At 36.6% G+C, this 17,300-nt stretch overlaps 1 protein-coding gene across 3 annotated transcripts in view; it reads left to right on the top strand.

Annotated features, from left to right (window-relative positions):
- ZFX (zinc finger protein X-linked) overlaps positions 1-17,300 on the top strand; it is a 55,266-nt gene that overhangs the window by 19,057 nt on the left and 18,909 nt on the right. For 2 of the 3 annotated variants that reach the window (XM_057718122.1, XM_057718121.1), the window contains 2 exons: positions 4,904-4,992; positions 7,890-8,459. In XM_057718122.1, coding sequence (XP_057574105.1) covers positions 4,932-4,992; positions 7,890-8,459 — 631 coding nt within the window. In that variant the 5' untranslated portion in view covers positions 4,904-4,931. Of the gene's footprint in view, positions 1-4,903; positions 4,993-6,224; positions 6,280-7,889; positions 8,460-17,300 lie in introns of all 3 variants that reach the window. The other variant, XM_057718123.1, reaches the window with a different exon arrangement.

The following is a 17,300-nucleotide window of genomic DNA, read 5'->3' as shown; positions in this document are numbered from 1 at the left end:
ATTAAAACATGATCTTTTAAGTAAAAATTCAGCAGATAGAGTGAAGATCAAATTAGCTAGCTTAGAAGAAAGAGTTTAGGGATTCTGAGAATGTAATAGAAAATATAGGAGAAAAAGTTTAAAGCAATATGGAGGCTCGATTTAGGAGTTCTTATATCCTATAATAGAAATTCTAGTACAAATGAATGAAGAAAATTGAAGAAAGTATAGAAACAGAAGAAGATTTCTTGAGTTCAAGAAGAGCTCAAATCTTTTGATAGGAAGATACCCACTGGGTTCTGGATGTAAGATAACCAGAGCTTGTTAGAGTGGTAGCAGTGAAAATAAAGGGGACGTGATGAATTTAAGAGTGGCTTTGAGACAGATTTAAGGGCTGAATTGGTAAGAGAGGTGAAATAGCATTCCAGATTTGAAAATTACATATCTGAAGAAATGATAGCTACATTTCCCACATTGAAAAACGTGGGGAAAAAGTGGGAAAGAAATGTAGCTTAAGAGGGAAGGTATTAATTGGGCTTTAAGTGTAAATTTTTACCAGTTCCAATTTCCTTCTAAGAAAAATTCTGTTACAGATCTGCTTTTCTTTGTGTTTCATGTAGCTTCAGCAATTCCATCTAATTTGTATAATACACTTTGGTTCTCTGAGCATGGCTTAGGGAGAGGAACTAGAGTTGAGTCATAAAATTAAAAGGCATTGAGTTTTTGGAAGACCAAAAGCAGACAAATGATTCTTCTATGTTTATGAGAAAAAGCAAAGTGAATATATGAGTAGCCTGTTAACTTCACCAAGAGGGAGATCGTGAAAGTGTCTAGGCATCAAATGATTATAAAACAGAAATAAATTATATTCACTATCCCAAATTTAAGACAGGTAAAATGCCACTGCTCTACCTGTTAACTTGGCATGGTATTTTTATTGCTTTATTGTGAAGAATGAAAGAAAGTTATTGTGAATTTCCTGAGTTTCTCTCAACCCATTATTTCCCTTAAAATGGTACGTTTTTCTGTTGTGAATTCTTCCATAGCATTTTTAGAATCATGACTCCTGCATCCGGAAAGGGAATATTTTACTGAGCTTAAAGGTGAGAGTGACATCCCAGAAGTATTTGATAATCAGACCAAACATTAGTATGTATTCACCCAAATCATTAGGTTCTTGGTTCTCTGAACCTTTCTGTTTGTCTGTCTTTAGATTCAACTGGTCTCTGGGCTTGGTTCTTGCAGCAAAGATAGGAGCACTTTCAGTTACATCATCAGCTTGCGCTCCCCACCCTTACTTTGTCATAATCCTGAGAACTTTCCTGAGTAGGTTCCATTCTAAGAACATTGGTTTCATTCTGATTGTCAGAGATTTACTTCTACAAAGTTGAAGTATAGTCATCTCTCCTTGGAAGTTCAAAACATGTTTTTTCGTGATTTGAGTTTTTATAATGACAAAATAGAAGGAAAAATAACCAGTCAAAACTGTTTGTTGAACAATTACTGCTTACCTGAGTCAAAATAAGGTGAGTGGACACCCTCCATTTGGGCCAGAATATCTGTTAGGAAGTGGATATGATGTGAAATGCTGGGAATAATAGCAAATAAGTATGTTATGGTAGCTTGGGTAAATATTTTAGAGCACCCTGAGTCTTGGGGAACTGCTGAAGCTTTCTGAGCAGGGGAGTGCCGTGATCAAAGCAGTGCTTCTGAGGATTGGTCTACCCACAGATAGCAGGAATGCCCTGGCATTTGGCACCAGCCCTTACTTGTAAGTTCCTGGTCATTTGTTGTGGGAGTGGCAGAAAGTGAAAAGCCAGTTGAGAGGCTATTTTTGTCCCCTGGGGATCAGGAAATACGAAGCTGAGAGTAAATGATGACAGTGGGAATAAAAAGGGAAGATTCCCGAGAAGTTGTGGAGAAGGAAGGGACACAGTCTGACAACCTGATGGAATATAAGCAGGGAAGAAGGAAAAGGCCTTAGTGGTCATGTCAGGAGAAAGCAAGGTTTTCTTCAGATGAAAATGGTCAGCAGACAGTCTGGTGGAAGTGTTAGGTACTATGCTGAGTATGTGGATTTGGGGAGTCATCTTTGTGTAAATGGTAGTTGAAACCCTGGAATAAAAAGAAAGAAGAGAAGAGGGCTGTGTCGCACCCTGGGCAAGGCTGCAGTAATGGGAGAGGGCTGGCAGAGTAAACAGCCATTGGGAAGAGGACTAGGATGTCACTTAAACTGAGGAAGGAGAGAATTTCAAAATCAAGGGGATTATCTGTCAAACTCTAATAGAAAATCTGAGAAAGGGAGTTATTGTGCAGGTGGAGAATTCTTAGAACTGATGGGTTTGGGTTTATGTAGGGAAATTGGGGAGAGGAGCCTTAAATACCTTAAGGAACCCCATTTATTGCCTTCTAAATTGGCTTACTTTCATGTAGTACTGTCATTATACTTAGAAAATGAGCTTACGTTTATCATTTTGAAATTACATTTTTAAAGGGGGAAAAAAGAATTATAGCCAGAGGTGATTTTGATGGGGAGAGAGCAGTGACAACCTAGAGCCTGTACGTTTTCCATTTTTTGTAGTTGAATTTTTTTGATTGTTTGTTTCTTAGCCTTTTACTTTGGAGTACTTTGAGTAAATAACACTCTTTCCTGAAAATGAATAGAATCTGTCTGAGTTGACAAGCTGAAAATCTGTTTATTATATTAACATTAATTGTTTCTCATGGATATTTCGTTAAGGAATATATATATATAAATGCAAGTTTAGCATCTGAAAATAAGACATAAATAATAATTTACAGCAAACAAGTATAGTCAGAGAAAAAGGAAAAAAAGATAAAGTGCTACAGAAATTGAGGAGGGCGAGATTATTTTCAGCTTTTTTTGTGTGTGTGGGGAAGGGGATTTGAGGGAAGGTCCAAGCAGAGTTGATAGGGGAAAGGTGTTGCAGGTAGAAGAAACCCTGAACCAAATATAGACTTTGGGTCTTATGTGGATATTGGACATTTTTGTTTGGTTGAAGTGTGTGCATGTGGTGGTCTGGCGAGGTGCTTGAAGGAGAGTTAGGGGAGATAATGAGAGAAAGATAGTTTGCAGCTGGAACTTAGAAGATGGCAGGAGTTTCAGCTTTATTTGGAGGCAGCAGGGAGCCATTAAACATTTTTTTGAACAGAGGCCTGATATCACCTAGCTGATGCTTTAGAAAAATGATTCTTGTTTCTGTTATTTGAAAGTTTAGTAAGCAGCATGCAGCACTTAAATCATCAGCAAGAAATGATAAAAGTAAAAGAAAGATGCATCTAACAGTACTGTTTAAGTTGGATTAGAAAGTGAGAAAGTAGAGATAAGGAAACCAGTGAGGGAGGAGGTTTATGTAATACTTGCAGCATGAGTAAGCCCTAATCCCTGATGTCTGCTCTTTTGAAGCAGTGTTTAGTATTAAGTAGTATATTATTTGATTGGTTAAGTTTTTTTTGTTGTGAGTTTTTGGCTTAAGTAGAAAAGGGAGCATTAAGGTTATTGGGGTGACTTGCGAAAACTCAAGGCAGACTAGCTGGACCTCAGAGAGGTCCAGAACCAGGAGCTAAAAAGCTGTTATTGGTAAGCCTTCCTTCCCTGCTCCCTCTCCCCTATTTCTCAGGGCGTTTGCTGCATTCTTTTTATTTTTTATTTGTAAATTTTATCTCACTAGTCTAAGCTGAAGTTGGAAAATGACCTTCCTCACCTCCTATGTTCCAGCCACCAGGAGAGGAGGGAAGAGGAGAGGAGAGAAAGAAAGATAGACTGAGTGACCTTTGCTCATGGTTTTGATTCTCAGGGATAGGACTTTGATTTTATTGTGCTCAAAGATGAACTTATTTTTACCGTTTTATAGTTAGTGCCTACCAGCTATGGCCAGGAGAGTATAAATATACTGTGGGAATTTACTTCTCTAGATTGGAGGGTTAGCTAAGAGGTCATTGTAAGTAAGGCAAACATCCCAAAGGGTGTTTACTACAATTACTCACTTTGAATTTTTAACCGTTGTTTAATGTATTGGTTGAAAGATAGCAGACTACATTAAATTTAAAGAAGTAATATGAAAATTGTGCAGGAATTTCCTCCCGATAAGCTACAGAATATAAGTTGAACCTTGTGGGAGTGAGGAGTATACAGACTGAGAGGAGACAAGAGTGCTGGGGTGCTGGAAATGTTCTCTATCTTGATCTGGGTAGAGTAGTGATTACACAGATTTATGCATGTGTCAGAATTCATCAGGATGTTTGTGGTATGTATGTATGTATGATGTATGTAAGCAGTATCTCAAACAAAAAGTCTAGGCAAAGTTGACTTAACTTGATTTATCCACCTTTCCTTGTCATATAGATGCCCATATATCATGTTTTTGGCAGTTTAATTTTAACTTTTCCCTTTTATTTCAGATATACATTTTTTAATATAAATTTATTTGTTTATTATTTTATTGGCTCTCTTGGGTCTTTTTGCTGTGCCTGGGCTTTCTTTTTAGTTGCGGTGAATGGGGGCTACTCTTCTTTGTGGTGCGTGGGCTCCTCAGTGCCGTGACTTCTCTTGTTGCGGAGCTCAGGCTCTAGGAGCGTGGGCTTCATTAGTTGCAGCACATGGGCTCAATAGTTGTGGCTCACGGGCTCTAAAGTGCAGGTTGAATATTTGTGGCGCACGGGCTTAATTGCTCCGCGGCATGTGGGATCTTCCTGGAGCAGGGATCGAACCCATGTCCCCTGCATTGGCAGGAGGATTCTCAACCACTGCGCCACCTAGGAAGCCCCCAGATAGATACATTTTTGATAGATGTTCATTTGTCACATAATTTTGAGTGTTTCAGAAATGTAAATATTATGATGACATTTTTTAATATGTATATTAAAAAAAGTAATACTTGGTTTACTTTTTCCCCTAATTTAGGAGCTGTGACTGATGAGAATTAAAGGCCATGGATGAAGATGGACTTGCATTACAACCACAAGAGCCAAACTCATATTTTGATGCAACAGGTATAACTACTTGGGTTGTTCCACTTCCCAACTACCAGATTTGGAGTTGGTTGTCAAGTGGACAAATTGCTAGACGCTCTCATTGATATTCACACTTAGGTATCTTGTTATCCTGTCAAGCCTACAGATGTTAAAGTGAGTACATTATTATTCCCCTCCTTAAAAATTTGGTTCCCTCATAACCAACACTCATATTCTTGTCAGTAACAGCAACAATATCAAAACCTTTGTGTTTACTTCAGTTATTCTTGCCCGGTTATAGCACTAAGTCCTGTTAAAGTTCTCCCTTTAAAAATATTCCTTGCTTACATCTCTTCATTCTCCTTTCTTCCACATAGACCAACTCTATCATCTCATTCTTAGTCTTCAGTAACCTTTAACTTCTTTTCCTTACCCTTAGTCTTTGTTATCTAGCCCGGCAATCAGAGTACTCATCATAAAATAACATGTGGATCATGTCATTTCTGTTTCCCATTACATGGCAGGTAAAGTATAAACCTAAGGCTCTCCATGTTCTGACCCCATCCTACTTTTAAAACCCTTTCTCTCACAAGTTAACAAAAGGAGCCATTTGCTTGAGGAAGATGGAGTCTTACCTCACTTCCCAAACTGTACAAGGAAAATCAAATTTATGGAGTTCTAAAAATAGGAAAAAAAGTATTCAAAATTTTGGATTACTCATGGTTCCAGTTGTATAACTTAGTGGAGTGATTATGCTAGGTTTTGTAATGTAAAATGGCTTTATATCACACTAACTAGCTACCCTTAAAAATAAAACGTTAATGAGTTTTCTATTGGACTTGAAATGACTGACTGTATTGTAGTATATTAAAGGAATAGCAATTAACTTTATCAGGAAATTAAGTATTAGCGATTTTTAATTTTAACTTTAATCTCTAAATCTAATGGGGGTATGTGTATTTTTCTTAACAATTTGGGATAGTCTTTTGACTCACACTTGGTAATTTATGATAAATGCAAAGTTATGATTCTTCTTTAACATATGCTTAAAAGAGAGACTAAGCGCTTTGGAGGAAAATGCACACTATTTACTAGCTTCATCTTGCCACAAGCAAGCCTGGATCATGGGCTAAGGGGTAGATTGAAGGGCTATTGCATTTTAGCCCTGATTGTTAACACTTATGGTGTTTGTTTATCTTTGAGCAAGTCACTTAATCTGCCAGGGCCTCCATTTTCATATGTCCTAATAATAATGAAACCTTTCATTACAGTTTTTCAGAACACTTCCCATATATTCCCATTTGATCATCACAACAGTCCTGTGAGGTATGCATGGCAGATAACTACTGTCCTCATTTTACTGATGAGGAAACCGAAACTCAGAGGTTAAATGACTTGCCCAAGGTCACAAAACTAATAAGTGTCCAAATCCTGCTCTCTGATTTAGATTTTTTAACCAGTACTCTTGCCACTAAATGCTTTCGTTTTCATGTCTGCAAAATGGAGATTCCAGTGATCTGTTGCTTGATGTTAATATTGAGAATATTGAAAACAGTATAAAGCATTTTGTAGAAGTTCTGTGGGAATTAAAGCAAACTATTATTTCTACGTGTAATTAAAATGGATATTAACTGGCTTTAAGATTTCTTACATTTTTAAAAGTTCTTTGGCCATCATTGATTATTTGTGTTTGTTTAAAAAAAAAAACAACAGTCATGTGTCTGAGGGCCTGGCCATTGACACACAGTCATTGAGTTAGGCAGCTGCTTGGACTCAGCCTGGTCTGAGTCACATCCAGAAGCACTAATCGACTGAATAGATTTTTAGGTAAGACTTTTATAAAATATTGTTTGCTTTTCTCTGAATCAGGAGCTAAGATACCAGATTTGTTTTATTTTATCTTACATTAGGCTTTTGGCAAGGATATCTGATTTCAATTCTCATTTGTGGCATTCATTCAGAGTAATATTTACCGAGCACCATAATCTGTGCAAAATGTGTGATCTTGGTGAAGTCATTTAATCTCACTGGGCTTCAATTGATTCAACCCTCTACCTTCATTTGTTAACTGCAGAGTGGACTAGAGTAGGGTTTCTTATATTCTGAGGAACTGCCTGGGGGATTGGGATATGGGGGGATGGGAGGAAGCTGAATGGAGGCAGACTACCCTGGTGCAGCTGGGGCAGGCCCTGCTCCAACTAACCTCACCCTCCACTGCTCCAGAGCAACTGCACTTTTGTTCATCTTATCTGTCCACAGAGCTTCCTTAACCAGTTGTCTTTCCTCTTTAGCTGTGGCCTTCTAGCCCTCTTTTTATTTATGGCCCAATCCTTTTTATATTCTGGATTCAGAGGATAGTTTCTGAATTTGCATAGTCATAAATGGAGGATATTGGTGGGATATTGTTCTAGAACAAAGAAGGAGAAAGGGGAAAAAATGGAAGGGAAGTAAAAGAAAACATGGGACAGTTGGAAAGAAAAAAAAAATGAGTGGAGAGAGAGATGGAGCAAGAAGGGAAAGAAATGAAAAACATAATGAAGGAAAATGCTATATTTGCCACCTGAAGTTGCTTTCCTTATTAATTTTTATAATCATCCCTTAAGTACCTATGCATATGGGTTTAATTTTAGTCAGCCTAGAATATTACTTTCATGAATATTCTTTTTTTGTGACTGCTTCAATTACTTTTTATTCTGTTATTTCCTTATCTGTTAATTGATTGGGGATGACTACAAAAGTTCTTGTATTAAGAATTTCTATTTCTGATATGATTCAAAAATAGATTCCCTCTTTATATCTTTAATTCTATCTTAATGTTTGAGACAACTGAGGAACTAGTCTGTTTTCCTGGTAGAAATTAAGTAATATTTACATTAATTGAGGTACTCATGCATGTCTACCTGAAATTTGTGATTTTAATTTTTTTTTTTTTTAAGGAGCTGATGCTACACACATGGATGGTGATCAGATTGTTGTGGAAGTACAAGAAACTGTTTTTGTTTCAGATGTTGTGGATTCAGACATAACTGTGCATAATTTTGTTCCTGATGACCCAGACTCAGTTGTAATCCAAGATGTTATCGAGGACGTTGTTATAGAAGATGTTCAGTGTCCAGATATCATGGAAGAAGCAGATGTATCTGAAACGGTCATCATTCCTGAGCAAGTGCTGGACTCTGATGTAACCGAGGAAGTTTCTTTAGCACATTGCACAGTCCCAGATGATGTTTTAGCTTCTGATATTACTTCAGCCTCATTGTCTATGCCAGAACACGTCTTGACAAGTGAATCCATACATGTGTCTGATGTTGGACATGTTGAACACATTGTTCATGATAGTGTAGTAGAGGCAGAAATCGTCACTGATCCTCTGACAGCTGATGTAGTGTCAGAAGAAGTATTGGTAGCAGATTGTGCCTCTGAAGCAGTCATAGATGCCAATGGGATTCCTGTGGACCAGCAAGATGATGACAAAAGCAACTGTGAGGACTACCTTATGATTTCCTGTAAGTCTTGGGGTATAGTGATTGTCAAAGGTGTTTTCAAAAGCTGTCTTTCCTAACTTACATCAGGGGTGAAATTTTCTTGAATTCTATAAAATTAAATCTCATCGACCTTCCTTCATTGTTGTTTCAGTTTGGAGCTTGTAAAGTAACTCAAAATTAAGAAAAGTGAAATGGTACAGAGTAGAGTCATTTCTCTGTGAGGACACAATAGAAAGATGAGATTTCTTCAGTCTAGAGAGAGAAAGGGAAAGGCATAGTACTGAACTTTGTGAAATCATGAAGGATGTGATTAGGCTGTTACCAGCCTTTATTAGAAATAGGAACCCTCTTGAAACTTAAAAGGAGTTCAACTTTGAGAAAAATGTATAACCAAACTACTTATATTCTTGTATATGGATGGATGTACAGTACTATTTATGTAATACTTATATACTTTAGTTATATAATATGTAAAATGCTCTTTATATAACAGCATGGAAAAGAGCTCTGGCATAGTATTTAAACAAATGATTCTAAAACATGATTTTAAGTATGACGGACTCATACTAGATTTTTGAAGAAGAGTAAGATGTTTTGGAACACACCTCTAACGTCTGGGAGAACAACTGTGTCTTCTTACAATTTATTTCCTTGTACCGCTTTCAAGAGATAAAATCCTCAGTTGAATAGACCACAGTTCTGACCCAGTATGAAAGTTCTTATGCCTTTAGGAACTAAACTTCAAACAAACACTCACAGACTCTTTGCTTATATAAATTCACAAGACTATTTGCTTTGCTAGAATACCTCTTATAATTCAGGAATTTAATAAAACATATTGGAGTCCATCAGCATTTTAGGAAATACCATTTAAAAGTTCTTGAGATTTTGGAAATCAGAGAATTCTGTGTGTAAAGAGGGGGAAAATACCTTCATTCAGCACTTGTTTATCGTGCCCCTACTATGTGTCAGATATTTTTGTAGATAGTGCAAATATGGATATGTCCTAAATAAAAAATACAGAAAACCATTGTCCTTGGAGAGCTTACAGCCTACAGTGGGAGAGAAAGGTTACACTGTGATGCAGAGGTGTGACTAAATTGCTGTGGAGACAGAATGGAGTTGCTGACCTTTGAACTCAAGGATGAGTTCCTAGTTTTACAAGATGAAGGAGGACATGGGTAAGAGGGAGCCATTCCAGGCAAATGGTATAGTATGTCAAAAGGTCTCGGCTTCTGCTGAGGATAATGGGATCTTTAGGATGTACTTGTGTATCTTTGTGCACTTTCTGTTTAATTATTTAGAATAAATTTCCAGAAATAGTATTGCTGGATCGAAAGGTATACATATTTAGAAAAGTCTGGTCATGTTTGCCTTGGTATTTTGCCTAATATAACTCCACCTGCCAAGTTTATGAGAATGTCCATTTCCCTACACTCTGACCAACTTAGGATATTGTTTTTCCTTTTTATTTTTTGCCACTCTGACAAGGAAACATATGATATCCTGTTTTAAGTTTGAATTTATTTTAGGAAGATAATCCTGGTAGTAATATGGAATAAGAAGAGGTGAGAAGAGATTAGTGGTAGAGAGTAGTTGAAGTGGTTCCTACATGAGATGAAGAAGGTTCCCAAGTACCTTTATAGTAATGGGAATAGAGGAGGGCAGTTGGATTTAAGAGAGATTAGGAAGTAAGATGAATGTGATTTGGTGATAGATAAAATAGGGGTAGGGATTTGAGGGAGAAAAAATTCAAGGAGGACACTAAGGTTTCTACCTTGGGAAAGTGGGTGGTTATGCCATTAGCTGGGAGAAGGAATAGATTTAGTAGAAAGAAAATTATTTAGGACCTGTTAAAAGTTTGGGTTGCTTGCTAGGGACAATCTGGTGGATGTTTTCTCTAGGCAGTTGAAAATATGAATTTGGTGCTTTTGAGAGAGTTTGTGACTAGGGGAAGCAATTTGGGACCACAGAATATAGTAGTATCTTGTATAACAAAGGGAGCCCAACTCGAGGATGGAAGATGCCTTAGAGGACTGGGGCGGGGAGGGTGGGGGGGACTCGAGGGGGGGGGAGTCAAGGAAGGGAGGGAATACGGGGATATGTGTATAAAAACAGATGATTGAACCTGGTGTACCCCCCAAAAAATAAAAAATAAATAAATAAAAAAAAAAGAGCTTAAAAAAAAAAAAAAAGAATATAGTAGTATCCTACGTGGAAATGAATGGTGGGCCCCAGAGAGTGCGCATCAAGTTTGGATCCTTTGGGCATTTAAGAAGTAGGCAGAGAAGACCCTATGAAAATCAGGAGGTTTTAGGAAGAGGAGGAGGAGAAGAATCTTTAGTGTTTTTAACACTGCCAAAGATAAGCAGAATTTCTAAGTGTCAGTTACTGAGGAGGGGGTGGGCTTTTTCATTAGGCAGTTAGGAGGTCATTGGTTTTCTTTTTTAATGATCCTTTTTGTTTTTATTTTTGTGGAAAAGCAACTTTATTTTTTAATTTAATTTTATTTAGTTTTTTTAAATTTAATTTTTATTAAATTTTTAAATTTTTTATTATAACTATTGGGTGTAATATAGGCTTAAGGATGTATTGTACAACGCAGGGAATGTCATCAATATTTTGTAATAACTGTAAATGGAAAGTAACCTTTAAGAATTGTATAAAAAGTTATTGGTATCTTAATTAGAATAGTTTCAATAAAACATGGGCCAGTGGCGAGGCAATAGAGGAGATAAGCCGTAATGGATTGAAAAATTGATGGAAGTGGTGGCGTAGGTGAAGCAGGTTGTATAAATTGCCATTTTGGTCAGTGAAGGGACAGAAGAAGCAAGAGCATAGCTTTTGATGGTTGGTTGCATGGATGGTGGAAGTGTGTTGAGCACATATAGATTTTAGGTGCAGGACAGAAACTGTTGAACAGAGACTGAAGATAAAGAAAGGACTAACAGGTGGAGCAGGTTCCAAAGAAGAGGAACAGAGTAGGGTCCAGGGCAGTGGTGGAAGGCTGATAGGTGAGTCCTAGAGGGGAAGAGTGAGTCCCCTTCTCTGAGACAGGAAGGTAGTTAAGGATCCGGAAAATTGGAGCGCCTGGGACAGTAAGTTTAAAAGGAGTGTTTGAATATTGGGAGCTGTTTCTTCGTGTAGCAAATTCACCTGCTAATATAGAAGGACTTGCAGAAGTTGGTTAGGAGCTGAAGGGTAGTGGCAAAGGGTTAAAATGCCTTTGTTGTATGGAGATTGGGCCAGGGCCGGAAGCTAAGAACTTAAGGATTGCTGAACTGCAGGGGCCAGCTGAGATTGGGAGACTTAAGTTTTGTATGTAAGATGCACTATTTAAAATGAAAATGCGATTTTAGAATGTAACTGCCAGATTTTCTATCCCACGACTAGGCAACCCAAGGGCAAGACTGGAGAAAGGAGGGAGTTGGGTTCATTGTGCTTCATGAGAGGAAGAGGATCTGGTGAAATACTTGAGAAAGCACTCTCCGTTCTTGACTCCTTTTTATATTTTCTGCCCTTTCTGTCTTAAACTTGTTTGCTAAGGAGTAAAATGCATGGCATTGGTTCGACCTTTAGCTGTACACTGTCTCTGACCTTTTATTACTCTTTTCAGAAGTCAACCCTCCGAGAAAGTCATCCAAAAACCCAGAAGTTTCTTTAGTAATGGTTGATATAGTGTACTAGATTCTTGTATTAGAGCTCAGACTTGCAAAATTTTTATTAAAAATCTTATTTATAGTCATCTTTTTTTTAGGCCCTGGGTTTCTTCTAATTTATATAGATTTTAATGTTCCTGAAAACGTAAATACAGATGGACACAAACTACTGTTGTACTGTATTTTAGTATATGATAATACAGGAACTTCTTTCTTTACATTTATTCTTCCTTCCTTCCTTCCTTTCATTACATCCAAGCTCAAAGAATACGAAGAACACATATACAAGTTCTTATCCCCCTATTTTACTATAATGAAATGGTTGGATTGGTTTTAAGTTGGGTTTAGGGATGGTGACTTTTGGTGGTATCTTTTGTCTTCTCTATCATGCAGACATTTCTTCACTCTTTCCCCCCACTCCACACCATCATCCCTTTTCCCTTCAAAGTAATGATCATGTTGAACTGTTGGCTTTGGAATCAAACTAGTTGAATGCCATGGATTTAATTAGCTTTTCTCTTGTTTCTGCCTTCCAGTAAAGATACTTCCTTTATGCTGCATTTTAACTTAAAACCTATATTGATTTCAGAAGCTTAGGATTGAGAAGGGCTTTGGAGTAAGCATATGGAGGAACTATTGCCTGCTTTTATCCATGATAGAGAATGCTGAGATGCCATTATTAGCAGGTCAACTTTAATGCTCTTCATAATATGTTGAGAGATGGTAGTATCTCTGAATTCCTGTGATATTTATTCACCACTTTATAGGTCAAACAAGAACAGGAACAGATGTGCAAATATTCTTTTAAAAAATTTCAGTAAGTCATTGAATCTGAGTCTACTAAACAGCTTTTATGAAGTTTTTAGTGTCCATCTTGACAGATTTCTTCTCTTTGAAGGTCTCATTTAAAAAGATGATGAAGTTGCAAGTAGTAGGGTCATGGGTAGAGTACATTGGCACAAACACTCTTTGTCACAGTATAGCTGCCTTTGAGGTCAGGATGACCTCTTCATCTAGTCTTTGCTGTCTAGATCTTGTGATTGCTTCTAAATTGATTGTATGTTTCTTGAGGGCAGGAACTGTCTATGGCATCTTAGCTACGTACATATCTTCCCCATCAAATCCTTTGGCATATTAGATGTGAAATATTTGTTGAATAAATGAGTAAACAAATGCTATAGCTGAAAGTCTGTGGACATCACGTCTCATTCAAGGTATTAATGACACATTTCTTCCCTACCAGTAGCTGTTGCTCTTACTGGGTTCTGGTCAGGCTAGATATGGTAGCACTGCTTTATGGCACTTAGGAGTTTTCTGGCTCTCTGAAAGGTGGAGTGTTTGAATCATCCATTTCTTACTCATTTTGTTTCTTAGTTCTCCATTAATCAGAGATAGCTGCCAGACATCCCTAATTTCTTTGCAGTGGTCTTCACCCTCCTACAGTTTCACTTTTCAGCTGCATAGTTAAAATGCTATTTTGTGAAACATCAGTTTGTACAATAGGGAAAGTTGGAGAAGATCTGGTGATGATGAGTCAGCCTTACAGCAGATGCAGAAAACAAAATATTCTTTGGGTGCCTCTGATATTAATATGATCAACGAAATGTCACTGTAGGTCTTGTTGACATCTCTCATGTCTTTTATTTTTTATTTTTCTTTAATTTATTTTTTAATTATTTGTTTATTGGCTGCATTGGGTGTTCGTTGCTGTACACGGGCTTTCTCTAGTTGTGGTGAGTGGGGGTACTCTTTGTTGCAGAGCATGGGCTCCGGGCTTAGTTGCTCCACGGCATGTGGGATCTTCCTGGACCAGAGATCGAACCTGTGTCCCCTGCATTGGCAGGCAGATTCTTAACCACTGCACCACCTGGGAAGTCCCTGTCATGTCTTTTAATTAGAACAGTTAGGTAGGAGTTGAATGGGAATTAGGTGTTCCTTTCTAATCTTAGATTCAATTTAAGTTTTGAAATAAACTTTTTTTGGTAACAGCTTTTTATATACATACCATACTGTTCACTCATTTAAAGTGTGCAATTCAGTGGGTTTTGATATATTCATAAACTTGTGCAACCATCCTCACAATCAATTTTAGGAATATTTTCATTTCCCCAAGGAGAAACCCCAATCCTGTAACTATCACTCATATTATCCCTCTTTATCCTCTGTACCTCTAAGCAAGCTGTAATCTACTTTCTGTATTTGCCCACTCTAGACATTTCATATCAGTGGTATCCTATAATATGTGGTCCTTTGTGTCTGGCTTCTTTCACATAGCATAATGTTTTCAACATTCATCTATGTTGTAGCATGTATCAGTACTTCATTCCTTTTTATTACTGAGTAATATTCCATTGTATGGGTATACATTTTAGTCTGTTCATCAGTTGATGAACTTTTGAGTTGTTTCCGCTTCTTGGTTGTTAAGATTTTAATATCAACATTTGTATACAAGTTTTTGTTGGATATATATTTTCATCTCTTCTGAGTATATATGTGGGAGTGGAATTGCTGGGTCATATGGTAATTCTATGTTTAATCTTTTGAGGAACTGCCAGACTGTTTTCTAAACACCATTTTACATTCCCACTAGCAGTGAATGAGGATTCCATTTTCTCCACATCCTCTTCTGTACTTGTTAATACTGTCTTTTTGGTGATAGCCATCCTAGTGGATATGAAGTGGTGTCCTGTTGTGGTTTTGATATACATTTCCATGATGTTGAGCGTCTTTTCATGTGCTTATTGCCCATTTGTATGTATTCTTTGGAGAAATGTCTGTTCAGATCCTTTGCCCATTTTTAAATTGAGTTCTCTTTTTGTTACTGAGTTGAAAGAATTTTTGATATATTCTAGATGCAAGTCCCTTATATATGATTTGCAAATATTTTCTCCCTTTCTGTTGGTTATCTTCACTTTTTTGATAGCGTCCTTTGATGTACAAAAGTTTTAAGTTTTGATGAAATCCAATTTATCTAAACAGGCATACCTCAGAGATACTGCGGATTTGATTCCAGACCACCACAATAAAGCAAATAGCGCAGTAAAATGAGTCACATGAATTTTTTTAGTTTCCCAGTGCATATAAAAGTTATGTTCACACTATACTGTAGTTTGTTACGTGTGTAATAGCTTTAGGTCTTAAAGAAATGTACATATCTTAATTAAAAAATATTTTATTAAAACGCTAAGCATCATCTGAGCCTCAGTGAGTTGTAGTAGTAACATCAAAGATCACTGATCACAGTTCACTATAGTAAGTAGAATAATAATGAAAAAATTTTAAATATTGTGAGAATTACCAAAATATCACAGAGACACGAAGCAAAATATATATAAGCAAATGCTATTGGAAAAATGGCGCCGATAGACTTACTTGACCCAGAGTTGCTATAAACCTTTGATTTGTTAAAAAAACAAAACAAAACAAACAAAAACACACATCTGTGAAGTGCAGTAAAATGAGGCATGCCTGTAAATTTTTTCGTTGCTTATGCATTCAGTGTTATATATGATGGTTGCCTAACCCAAGGTCATAAGGATTTACACTGTGTTTTCCTCTAAGAATTATGTAGTTTTAGCCCTTATGTTTAGGCCTTTGATCTATTTTGAGTTTATTTTTGTGTGAGGTAAGGAGCTAACTTCATTCTTTGGCATGTGGGTATTCAGTTGTCCTAAGCACTTTTTGTTGAAAAGACTATTCTTTCTTCATTGAATATTCTTGGTACCCTCGTTGAAAATAGACTGTCAATGTGAGGGGTTAATTGCTGTACTCTTAATTCTATTCCATTGATCTATATGTCTATCCTTATACTGTTTTCATGGTGTCAGAAATGGGTAGTGAATTTGCATAATTTACTGCCTTAAATACTAAAGTCTGAGTTTTAAAGTCCAGGCCAAAATCTATGAAGTCAGTTTTTAAAGGTTTAGCAAAATTAATAAGTAATGGCAACATAATGAGTTCTTATGGAAAACCAGGATACTTGGGTATGTGTGCTTACCTTTTATAGTAACATCAAAGGAAACAACTAATATGCCTCTGGAGTATGGGGCCCTCCTGCCAAAGCCCGAACACTTGGCAGAGAATCTCTCTTCTAATGTAAACCGATACTTCATTTCTAATACACATTTTAATAAAATATGTGCTTTCAGTTATCTTAAGCAGTTTTAAAAGAGACAGTTAACAAAAATTATAGCAAATAATTTAATCTTGGAACCCTTTAAACTAGTTGGGTTAAGTGAAGGTATATCAACACGTTTAACGTGTTTATTATAAACTTGGAAATTTTACTTGGTGCAGACCATAACTTTAATAAAACTTTTTGATGATAGTGAGTGTGGAGTAATAACATAGCTGTTGTGTTCTCTCTTTTTAGTTGTTTTTATATTCTGAGGTCAAAGACCTTTTCACTAAGATAAGATTGTATTCAAAACACTATTTTCTACAGTATGCAACTGCTTTTTGTAAAAGCTGAATGTTAATACATCATTAGATTGGTTAGTTCTTAGTGCTTATTAAATTATTTTGGTATGGTGACATATATATTTTATATATATAAATAATTTAAATCCATTTGAATTAATATTTCAAGAAAGAGTGTTCAGGTACTAACGTGTGCACAATGTTCTCAGACTCTTCAGACCCATCTTCTAATGGCCCTTGAGTCAATGGGCATTTCCATCACAACATATAATTTTGTTTGGTGAGGTTTGTTTTTTAATAAAGTTCTCTTTTGGGGGAAAAATGTTTACAATTGTATTTGTGGTTTGATTGTTATCAAGTCAATATGGACAGTTTAAAAAATTTTTTTAAACTTAAGCGTTTTTATCCCAAGAAAGATTATTTAGTTGGAGATTTGTAGCAAGTTGGTATCAATAAAAATAGGTAATAGTAAACCTTCAACAAATAATATATTTGTGCCCGAACTTACTATTTATTTTGTTACTTATAGCAACCTTATAATGCTGGTGTTATCACTGTTTTACAGATTGGGGAACTGAGGCTCTGTTTAAGTAACTTGTCCAAAGTTATACATCCAGCTCTCATTAGGGTGAACATTTGAAATCAAGTGTGTTTTATTCCAAAGTGTCTATTCCCCACTTTCATATTGCCTTCCTTCATATGTGTGTGTGTATAAAGTTAATACTACAGAGCAGTAGAGTTTGGGATAAATAGTGCTTATTGGTGGATAGAGGAGGCAAATAGA

The sequence above is a fragment of the Hippopotamus amphibius genome, chromosome X (assembly GCF_030028045.1).
Source record: "Hippopotamus amphibius kiboko isolate mHipAmp2 chromosome X, mHipAmp2.hap2, whole genome shotgun sequence".
In the NCBI taxonomy this organism is placed as follows: Eukaryota; Metazoa; Chordata; class Mammalia; order Artiodactyla; family Hippopotamidae; genus Hippopotamus; species Hippopotamus amphibius.
This window is presented reverse-complemented; position numbering and strand designations above follow the sequence as displayed.